This window comes from Lottia gigantea, assembly GCF_000327385.1.
Source record: "Lottia gigantea unplaced genomic scaffold LOTGIsca_245, whole genome shotgun sequence".
Lineage (NCBI taxonomy): Eukaryota > Metazoa > Mollusca > Gastropoda > Lottiidae > Lottia > Lottia gigantea.
In genome coordinates, this window is record NW_008708726.1 from 108,905 (window position 1) to 120,530 (window position 11,626).

Below are 11,626 nucleotides of genomic sequence, written 5' to 3' on the forward strand. Positions count from 1 at the left end.
GCTATTCTTTCACTATGTAAATTGTGTAAATTTTTTAGCTAAACGTAATGTTTCACCACTGGAAGAACCACAACCTTCTCAGAGATCACCATTTGAACCAAACCCAGATTACATACATTAAATTTTTTAATTTTTTTTGTAGTTGTTTTTTATCTAACAATGTAGTTTAACAATCGCTTCCATTCCCCAATTTAACCATTTTTTAGATCTTTATGGATCTGTTTCCTGTATGTTTCCGTCATAGCTAGATATATATATATAATAAGACTATTCCATCAAAATATTGATTTATTTATTAAGTAATACACACTACCTATAATTAACCTAAACTGGAATTATATACATAATATATTGACACTGAAATATTATTTTGCACCCATTTTCTTGACATTTATAGACTGTAAATCCGTCATTATTCCAATGTTTAAATTTTTCAACCGATGAATTCTGTCATTATTTGTTTCAATATAAAGTAAACTTAAATAATTATTCTTATGCTTATATATGTTTTTCGAAAAAAAGCTTAAAATTAGAAACATAGGTGTTTTTATTAAACCATGAATCTGTAGACTGTAATTCCGTAATTATTCCAATGTTTACATTTTGTATGTGATGAATTCTGTTATATTCTTATGCTTATATACATTCTTTTTCAAATAAAAGCTTACAAGTAGAAACTGCAGTGTTTTCATTAAACCATGGAAATTTCTGATCATTGGCCCACATAAGCTAATTAACATTAGATTACAATTTCGTTAAAATGGAGACCGACGAAAAATAACAACGAAACGAAATTAAATTTTTTTTTCATGTAAGCCTATTGATATATTGACTGAACTAAATCTTCACCCTCTTTAATGCCTCAAAAATTGGTTCCAAGTCTTATTCATTCCTCGGCTCTAACCGTGACGATATCACATCCGTATATCAAGTCGGAGGAACGGTTAGGACCAGATTTGCAATGCAAGCCAAGCTTTCCTAATGTAATCACAGTAATCTCCAATATAAATGCAAGCGCGATATTCGGACTCAAGCACATCAAGATTATCCATTTACGAATGAAATATCAGTAAAATCACCAACGCGATTAAGATTAAAGTTCTAAATTTGGTGCATGGACATCGACTACTGTAACTGCTCTGAAAATACATAATGGAAATAAAATTAGTGTCAAACTATATCTCGTCTTTTGGCAAATAATAATCTTTTCAGAAAGGTCTGCTGTTGACATTTAAACATAGTACGGAGTCACAATAATGGCATAAGATAACCACAAATCCAGTCTAATGAAAATTAGATCAACTTTCGTTCCATTTTTTTTTAATAGCTTTTAACTTCAGTTAGGTTCTAAAGACGGGCCTCTTAAAATTCGTCACAATTTTTTACATTTTGTGAGAGAGTGAAGGAATTTGATTGGTTAAAGCATCAGATAAGGTCAAAAGGTTATTTTGACGAATGTTTTAGACCCTAACTGAAGTGGCCATATTAGAAATAAAAGCTAATAAAAAACGGAACCAAAGTTTGATCTAATTTTAATCAGACTGGCCGCAAATTGTGAAAATCGGGATCCGCAGCTCTTGTAGACAGTAAATAGGTTTCTATAGAATTGTGAATTCAAAGTAAGCATTTTCTGTTCTTCGCACAGCACTATCTACATTATGTACCCAGTATCCAAAATGCCCATCCTAAATTCTGAATTTGTTTTTACTGAACATCTGGTCAAAAGGAACTAAAAGATAGCTTGCCAGGCATGGTAATAGACGCCCACTGGCAGCTTTGATTTTCAATAAGGTCCAGTCCTGTGGTAATAATTTCTCAAAATCTCGTCAAAATCTGTCGAGAATTTTGCCTTCTGGAGTGTTTAAAAGCAACAAGCAAACAATTGTATGCGTTTTCAAGAACAAGTGTAATAACTCATACAAAGTATTTTTAGATTCTTCTGATTTTCAATAGGGTTCATCCTTGGGTGATTACAAACACTCAAACCAAGTTTCATCAAAATCCATCAAGATTTGCGCCTTCTACGTGTATATGAGCTAAACTTGAACGCGTTTACAAAAACAGTGGCAATTACTCATACTTTTATTTTTCATTTTTTTTTATTTTTCAATAAGGTGACGCCAACATACATTCCCGTTTCACGTGGGCGTATAAAATTAGAATCTTTGAAGAAGATGATTTAATTTACCCTATTTCGTGACTGTTGGATTCAGCCTCACAAATAGGAAATACATTTCCTGTCTCAAGGCGACTCTTGTTAGCAACGTGACGTTTATCTTGTTCCTTTGCAGGAATCAAACCCACTCCTCTCTTTTCCTTACTAGGTAGATAATTCATATCATCATCACTGAAACTAAAAATTTAAAGTAAGCTGTAAAAGTTCAAATGATGAGTTCGAATTAGCTATTTTTATATTTATATTAGCTGTTTTTTATATTTCTATAATGTCTTGCACTGGATTTCGTTGTGTTTAAAAAGATTGCTACTCACTATGACCGTCTGCTTTTTTCAGCCTTGTGGCTTCGTTGGTAACTTCGTACATCATCAAATTCTAACTGGAAGAAAGCAATGAAACAATAACATGACCTTTTGATCATTTACCCATATATATTATTGTAAGCCTTAAAGTGATACTACGTATTAGAATAATCATAAAATCTAAGTTCTCAAGAATGGTTAATATGAGTATATATTCATCAGTGAACTTACCTGGTGTTTATGGATAATTACTAAGTTTTTTTTTGGATTTATCGGATTATACAAAGATCCTGTTATGTTATTTATGACACCAGGTATATCTACTGATGTATATATGCTCTTATTGGCCAAGTTTAAAATTTTAAAATTTTATGTTCATTCTAAGACGTACGTATTCATTTAAGATAAATGTTGTTCAGTACATATAATACTATTCAGGTATATGGTAAAATCTACTATCACAATGTTAGGTTATTACGAAACTTCTACCTTGACTGCAATAGTCACTATTCTTGTATCACCGAATGCAACGATTTGATTGGATTTTACAACCAATCATACTCCTTGACATAAAGATTGTTCGGTAGCGTACAATCAAATCAAATCGCTGAATTCACAGACTTGTGCTCGTAATAGCTTTACATTGTGGAAATGGGTAAATCTACCACTAGTATAACAATATTTAACATTATTTATTTTGACATGCCATTTATACAAAGTCTAATCTTCAATAGGTCCCACTAAACTACACATTATATAAAAGATAACAAAAACACTTTCAAAAACCATATCTTTGTCATGGTTCGTTCTCGGATTAAGCCAAACCAAAAGGTCCCATTGACGAAAGTTGAAAGGACAGCTGCGCCATTTTTTTGACCAAGCATACTTTAGTCTCAGAAACGGGAGGTTTTTAGCTAAGCCATTCAGTTGATCACGGGCCACCGTCGATATTTGAGCCTTAAAATGCATGTGTGTCTAGAATTATCCGTGTTGAATGTTAAACCAATAACGATAAATTTATATAGAGCTATAGAGAATCAGATCATTTTAGCGACTGTCACAGTCAATGCATCTTAGTCATCTTACATCTGAATCTGTAAAATGTACTTTGTACTGTGGTACATCATCAACATCCGTGGGTTCGGCAATGTCATCTTCTAATTCAAGTCCATTCATACCACTAGTTAATAATGTAGAAAACCTGAAACAAAAAGGATATATCATAAACAGACTTAAACTAAGAAACAATTAATTAACTATAAAAAATATTTATAAATTTGATTCGATGCAAATCTTGACATCCACATTTCATCTGTGATCTTTCGAAATGATTATGCATCTCATGTTATGGATCATAGAATATACAACCAATCATAATCTCTGTTCATTGAGACACATGAATTGAGATAAATTTCGTAATATATGAATCAAGACCACTTAAATGCAGTAAAACTCTGATATCTGGTTACACCATGTCAAGCAAGATAAATATCAGATCGTGATCTATTTTAGTGATTCTTTAGTTTTACTTACCTTTCTGGATCATATAATCCATCTGCATTATAAGGAAGACTAGAAAAAATCTGAAACAATGAAAATTACATATATATTACATATTGAATTAATTCCCTTTATCACCCTGAATGTTAAATGAAGACAGAATGGACAAGAAGATTTCTAATGCATTATACACTGCAATATACAGACCTTAAAAAACATATCCCTGATTCTTTTACATACACCTCTCAATTCTACAATCATAACGTTGACTCTTTTACAATTTTCTTGAATTTCATAAAACATTCTAAAAGTAAATCACAAGATCTAGTTAACCATTCAAGGGACGTAGGTGATATCGGATGTCGGATTGCTACTGATAGTGTCAAAAGACACAAATTTTAAATTCTGGATAAATATACTCTACAATGATAATTTTACTAGATTATGTTTATAAAGCATTAAGAATATCAGCTAATTATAGACGGGATTATAGCTGGTGTCAAATATTAAAACATCTGTCAGATACTCTAGGTTTAACTGTACTTTGGGATTACCAGCATTATATTATCTCTTAAAACAAATGATCAATATATGCAAATCTAGAACAGCTCGAGAAACGAGAGTAGTAAATTGTTTTATTATAATATATTTTTTAAGGGGGGCTCAACCATATGATTCAAAAAGTCAATAAAGAAACTATATATATACATTGAAAATATGTGTTTTAGTGTTTCACGGGGTTGACAATCAACAATGATAATAATCAACAATTACACCAGCTGTAAGCGAGGGTGTTGTACAGCAAACCTACTTATAAAACAGTTTAAGTCAATTCCTGCTGTTATTTGGTGTTCAAAAGTCATCTGACAATTAAAAGCCTTAAAATTGCTCTTTGTCTATATAAAACGATAAAAACAGGACATTTTAACGTTAAGGTTGAATAATTTTCAGGGGGGGGGGGGGCAAATATTTATTCCTTATTACTTGCACTTACAGTATACATTACTTATTTGTTTAATGAAACATGAAATATCGCTTATATCGGATGACCCAGGAAAAACGATAACACCCCTAGCTACGGGCCTGATTATCACGTTTTAGAGAAGAAGAAGAAATGTTTATTAACGTTTTCAATGTAGTTCATACTGTATTAATATTGAAAGTGGTAGGTTTGTTAAAGCTGAAAGAAATACCCGAGTATGTATAATGATTGCAATCTAAATACAATAGAAGACAAGATCAATTTCTTATTAATATGTCCTTTTTATCAAGATCGTAGATCACGGTTTTTACCCAAATATTACTACGTATATCCTTCCTTAGAAAAGTTTTCCACAATTATGTCCTCAAACTTGAGCCTGGTTTTAAATTCTTTAGCTATATTTGTAATTTTTGCTTTTTCCGTGAAATATATATTTGTGTATTTCATTTATTTATTTATATTGAATGTACATACGTTTCTTTCTGTTCTCTGTTTTGTTTATTTTCTGTATTTGTTTACAGCTAAAAGATTTTATCTTAATGTTCAGTAAATAAATTTAGATTTTTAAAAAACCTATATTAAACATTCAAGACAATCCACCGATTAGACGAAAATACCCTTTTAAAACTGTGGTCATCATTTAATGACTCTTGCTTTCAAAGAGTCTCTTGAACTAAGCCACATTTGTAATTTCCTTTTTGGACAATGGTATAGTTATCAACGTTTGTTGGAATACCGTGTCTGTCCCAATAGGGTCACTGCTTTCATGAGATTCATTACTACTCCTTTCACCAGACCCGTAACCGTAACCGTAATGTGCCAAGGCTTTAATTGATAATTTGTTCTAATTTTGCCCCCCTCCCCCATTTTAGTTACGGGCCTGCCTTTCACCTCAGCTGAATGTTGAATAAAGTAATACATACCCCTCAAATATCTTAAATCTTTCAAAACTCTTCTGTTTATTGACCCAGCAATGATCCTGCCACAAGGCCAGACCTGAAGCACATACTTCTTCAGCTTCACTCCTGAATTAAAACAAAAATTTACAATAAATAAATCAATTTGCAGTGAACATGATATTAAAAAGTTATATCGGATTATAGTATCGCGTTTGCACATTCTGGCTTATTACTGTCAACGAAAAATCACACTGCTCTTCTGAAGTCCTTTCTTCTATTCTTGTAAACTTCCATAGTATAACAGACTGTTATTTCATCATGAACCAGGTTACTTTGGCATCAGAAGATTTATTGGTTAAATGCTTTGTACAGATGTAAAATACATGAATCAAAATGAACGAAGCTTTACACCAGAATAATCCGATGGCCAATTCCGCTATTTACATATTTGGATATTGATCTACACACACCTGCCATGGAGATGCTTTATAAGTTAAAATCTTAATTCCAATGTGATACACATGAATCAAACTAGACAACAGTTCCGTGGGAATCTATACAGCAAAATAATCAAAAGGTCAGTTACGCGTTGGATTTAGTAGGGTATCAGACTCTGTAAGTTTACAACCATCCTCACTATGTCAAGCTCGTATGAAGTTCATAATAGCTCGATCAACACCTACCTGTCATGAAGATGCTGTATATTTTCTTTTTCTCCAAGAATTTCTTTAACTTTCGTCTTCTTCATTCTGCCCATGATAACTTTTATTTTCTGCTGGTAACTTTTAGCTTTTCTACAACTAAACCAATAAAAAGTATATGATAATTTTCCGATAAAACCATGATAATGTTCTCTAAACTTAGTCACCATATGTATCAAACTCTCTGGGCTGGTTTTGATCAAGAGTAAATAACTAAACTGTGGTGTTCAGGTGAGTTTGATGCACTCGCATGTCCGGAGGTCTGTGATCCGATCCTAGTATAGGACGAGACATTCCATATCAGAAAGTACTATCTTTTCTGAAAATACTAGCACTTCAATGTTTGGGTGTCCACCATTAGAATATTAATCTAAATGGATGTGTGTCTTTGAAAGTGTCTGTGGACATTACTTTAGCCGTTATGACTACAATACAGTTGATGTGAAGCAGATATTACGTAACATACCAGTCAGAAGTACAAACATCAACAGCTATATGAGAATCGTGTAAGTATTTCTCAGATTTGATTTTTAATTCAATAACACGTTCTTTTACTGACTCTAACTTGGACTTCAGCTACAAAACATGAATACAGTGTTACTTATAGTATCCTATGAAATTCACAAATGAAATACTATAACAGTTACTATGCAGAAAGTATCCCTATAAGGTCTTGAATTTACAAAGGGAATGCTTCTAATGACAAAAAACTGGACAAGGCTGTGTTCTGCTTAAATTTAGAAATTAGTCTACTTATACTAGTTTGTCCATAAATTACATTAAATATATTAGATACAACCGAGAGTCACAACCCATCCTAAGCAACACATAGCAGTTTCATTGACTATTCCAACGAAAGTTTACTAATCTGCACCGAATGTAAAATGAATCGTGGTTCTCTCAACTACTCGCATCGTAATGATGCGGTCAATAACGCACCGCTCGTTATTCCGTCACGGTACGACTAATCCAACGGCCATTTTGTTTACCTGTTCTATCAGAATTTTCAGTGCTTCATAATCATCGGCTTTCCTTCTATGATCTTTCCAAGAATATAAAACTCTCCATGTCGCAAACATGTGCCTTTGAGTTCTGTTCCGGATCAACCGTAAGTTTTCCAACTGGAAGTCAATTTGTTGACTAGCTTCTTTCAAACATTCATAATTCTTCTCTACTTTTAATTTATATGTCTTCATCATAATCCTGGAATATGATTTAAGCATTATCTCACTATAATGGAAATGATAAAAGAAATACCGAAATGGCAATCTATTGAAGAAAGGTGACATTTGTAAAAACATACAAACCTTTTGAATTCAACTTTATATATTGTATTCTGTCAAAATAGAAACTTAAAATACTATATCAATTGGAAGATTTGCGAGGTATTTATAAATAAATTAAAGGTTTGATTAAAGATCAGATTTCAGATGTTACTTACCACATTGCTGAGACTGTTTTGGTGATATTGAGTTGAAAACTGAGAGATTGAGATACTAATAACATGATATTATTAATAATTTCACATCGTTTAGAAGTTACTTGATAATCTTGATTAATAGTATTAGTGTTATGGTAAACCGGGAACGGTTCTGAAATATAACATACACTGATGAAAGAATATTGCAAATAGATAGATATTAGAACAAGCAATCTATTAATTCTAAAAAAAAATTCTATTTGTCCCAAAAAAAAAAATTCTCTGATTGTTAAGAGCATTCTGATGAACAGTCTCATAGCACAGTTCTATGGATAGAATTTGGCAGAATTTGGGCGAATTTGGCAGAATTTGGGCGAATTTGGTAGAATTAGGGCGAATTTGGTAGATTCGAACATAAGATCAAGGGTCTTACACATAAAAAAATATATATGTACACTCGGACTACATTGTTTACTGAATTGAAATATAAACTACAAAATACTACTGAGAATCTTTAAGTTATCATTTGTAAACACGCTTTTACAGAAGAGAATTTTCAGTTCGAAAAGTAGGTCATTTTTCAATCCTTACCTATGTTGAACGGATTTAGTTTTTTAGCTTTGTGTTTATCCATCAATGTAAGATAGTTTATTGAAGGTGGTTGATGTAATAGCTCATCTAAATTTAGATTTTTCTGTATCAAGTTTTCTAGTATCTGATCATTATAAAATAATACTTGACGTCCAGCTGATATATCTGTATACTGGGCTATCTGATCTTGTAATTCTGCAAAACTGATAGAAAAAATCGAAATCACAATTCAAATATGTCCAGAGCTATTGAATTTGCAACGGACAAATTATGACGTCATATATATAACAAATACAGCTGACGATGTTCCTCTCTTTTCTGATGCTCAAGGTCCTAAAATGACCAATATTTTGTCAAATGAATGACCTGTAAAAGATGCACAGTCAACAAACGCAATTGAAGCCAAACTAGAGCCAGTAAGTAGAGACGTGCTGACAGAGAATATCTAGAAAGTGCTTGGAGAGGTATGAGTCCGGAGGTCTGGGGGCCGCCAAATATTTCAGATGGCCGGAGATGAATTTTGAGCATTTCAAGGGCTTAATTTAATTTTCTCTTCAAAATACGACCTTTAATTGGTCTGAATGGCGTGGTTGGTAGTGTTCTACTCAAGCATTATACAGCTTCTAAAAAAATCCTAAACCTGCGCCAAAGACCATAATAAAACTATAGTGTCACTTCCAAACCATAATTTTGTGACTTGAGCAAAACAAGGCTCCACACCATTATCAGTTTCTTTGTTTTCTAACTGTATAATATTTAAGGCTGGTAAAGTACGATAGTACAGACGTACCTGTTTGACGCGTCGAAATAAAGAGGTAGTGTGGTTCCATCATTGGTAAAATGAATTTCAAGTTGAAACTTAGTTGCTAGTTTCTTCTGGAAATCGAACAATGATTCATGGGAAATCTGTTTCCTGTGATCTGCTTCCAGAAGAGAAGCGACTAATCCTTTCATTATTTCTTGGAGATTTCTAAAAGCATATAGTGGTTCATGATACAAATGTTTCAAAATGTTACCAGCATTTTGTAGTGTTCTAGTGACGTTTGCTTGACAGTAAATTGTACATATACAGCTGTTTGCTATCACCTGGATCACAAAACTTTGTATAAACAAATGGTCTGCGGACAGAAAAGTCGGATGATACAATGGTTTGCTCATGGAATAACATTACGTCTATGTGCCTATTTGCTTAATTTATTTTCGTATATCTATATGTTGAAGTAAAGTTAAAACAGACTGGTTTGCCCGAAATTAGCTGGTTAGCCCGTCTCCTCCTATTGTAAGTTTAGTGTCAACTAATGCTTTTGGTATGAGATAATTCTATGAACTATACCTTGACATAGGACAGTGTTCAGGAAATCTGTTCTCCCAAATAGGATCACCCCCTGGACTATTCTGGTAGGCGGAAATACATCCTGCAGGTTTTAACGCCACCATTTGAAACCTTAAAGAACAATGTGAATCAAAGTTCACAGAATTTTTATAGTTTAAGAGTATAGTACATATATAGTTTGAACAAAAAATGGCAAGAGTGGCTTCTAGTCCCTTTTCCGGTTTTAGAGGGCACTAGTCATGGTGGGTGTTTTTGGAAGTTTTTAGAATGAATTGTTCTATTTCTATGGACTGAGTGTAGTAAGGGGGGGGGCAATTTACTGCCTAAATACGTCACTGATCTCTTTGTCACCTTTGTAGGAAGCATTTTTTATATCAATGCTTAGAGGTTGACCAAGTATCAGCTGGTAGACAGGATGCTCGTGGGTTGTTTTCCTTGTTAGAAATGTTTCTTTCTTTCTGTCAGTTGTTTAGACTAATTTTCTAAATAACAATTATTTGACTACATAACTAAATACCCTTACATTATAGTTCTGTCGTTCCTGGCACCATCAAATGGTACAAACGGCATCCTGGAACTGATAGCTTGGAATAAAGTACAACCAAAACTCCACAAATCTGTACCACTGTTAAACGGTGTGACTTGTTGTCTGTCTATAAATGCTTTTTGATATACTGCTGGATGCTAAACAAATGAAATATAGTACGTGAGAAAAATGGAATAAAGACATGTAGCTTTGGTCAATTGGGAACCACATAAATCTAGATTTTATATTTATTTACTCCAGCCAATAACTGTCAAAATATTTATCACAGGCTAGAATGGGGGGGGGGAGAGATGTTTCGGACTACATGATACCCGAGGGTTTGAATATCTTGTTTACTAATGGTATAAGCTTAAAAGCACCGAGATTGAAAATTAACCGATTAGAACTTTCAAAAGGTTCAAAGCCATGGAATAAGGTCTCGTGCCACGCTCGGAGCTGTTTTTACAGTATTTAATTCATTTCTGTCAAAATAAGTTGAAGGTTTACGCGGACCTATACACACCCATTTCTTATTGAAGGCACTTCTCAAGAATAAGACAAAATAAGTCTAAATTAATTGTATTCTTACCAAAAACTCTTCTGTTCCAACCAATGAAAGGTATTCTTCTTCTGGATTTGATAGTCTTCTACTTGTTCCAAAATCACTGATGATGTAAATTGGACTGAAATTTCAACATGATATTTTGAAAAAAATGATAATTCGTACAGGCAGAATAGTCTGCAGATGGATTTCCAATAAAGAACATAGGAGCGATAATAGAAAATTTTCTTACGTCAGATCTGGTTTTTTGTCCCTAAGTATATTTCCGGGCTTCAAGTCCCTGTGTATTATACCATTACTGTAGAGATATTCCAATCCAGAACCTGAAAAAAAAATAATTACTGCAGCTCCGAAACCATATAGCACTTTTCCAGAATGAAAATTCGTCAGAGAATGAAAAATCGACAAAAATGAAAATTAGATAAAGAAATATAGAGAAACTTCATTCTAAATTTTACGTATTTGATGACGGTTGAATTTCAATTTGAATTCCATTTCAATTAATTTCAAGCTGCTCGGTGTTTAATTCGATAGAATTAGGTGAATGGAATCTGCATGAACAATGGTACCGGTAGCTAATATTGTGCTTTAACGCGAATTATACGATATATTCCATTACAGTCATTTACAGGAG

At 33.0% G+C, this 11,626-nt stretch overlaps 1 protein-coding gene across 1 annotated transcript in view; it reads right to left on the reverse strand.

Moving 5' to 3' along the window:
- Nucleotides 1-1,093: 1,093 nt before the first annotated feature.
- The window catches only part of LOTGIDRAFT_175137 (hypothetical protein), a gene marked incomplete at both ends in the record, with an annotated part of 12,769 nt that continues 2,236 nt past the window's right edge, over nucleotides 1,094-11,626 (reverse strand). The window contains 16 exons of the mRNA XM_009055484.1: nucleotides 1,094-1,139; nucleotides 2,189-2,353; nucleotides 2,491-2,555; nucleotides 3,565-3,679; nucleotides 4,012-4,061; nucleotides 4,186-4,282; nucleotides 5,884-5,985; nucleotides 6,543-6,653; nucleotides 7,018-7,136; nucleotides 7,550-7,763; nucleotides 8,002-8,152; nucleotides 8,572-8,774; nucleotides 9,362-9,541; nucleotides 9,905-10,015; nucleotides 10,428-10,588; nucleotides 11,020-11,113. Of these exons, the coding sequence (XP_009053732.1) occupies nucleotides 1,094-1,139; nucleotides 2,189-2,353; nucleotides 2,491-2,555; nucleotides 3,565-3,679; nucleotides 4,012-4,061; nucleotides 4,186-4,282; nucleotides 5,884-5,985; nucleotides 6,543-6,653; nucleotides 7,018-7,136; nucleotides 7,550-7,763; nucleotides 8,002-8,152; nucleotides 8,572-8,774; nucleotides 9,362-9,541; nucleotides 9,905-10,015; nucleotides 10,428-10,588; nucleotides 11,020-11,113 (1,984 nt within the window). The remainder of the gene's footprint in view (nucleotides 1,140-2,188; nucleotides 2,354-2,490; nucleotides 2,556-3,564; nucleotides 3,680-4,011; nucleotides 4,062-4,185; nucleotides 4,283-5,883; nucleotides 5,986-6,542; nucleotides 6,654-7,017; nucleotides 7,137-7,549; nucleotides 7,764-8,001; nucleotides 8,153-8,571; nucleotides 8,775-9,361; nucleotides 9,542-9,904; nucleotides 10,016-10,427; nucleotides 10,589-11,019; nucleotides 11,114-11,626) is intronic.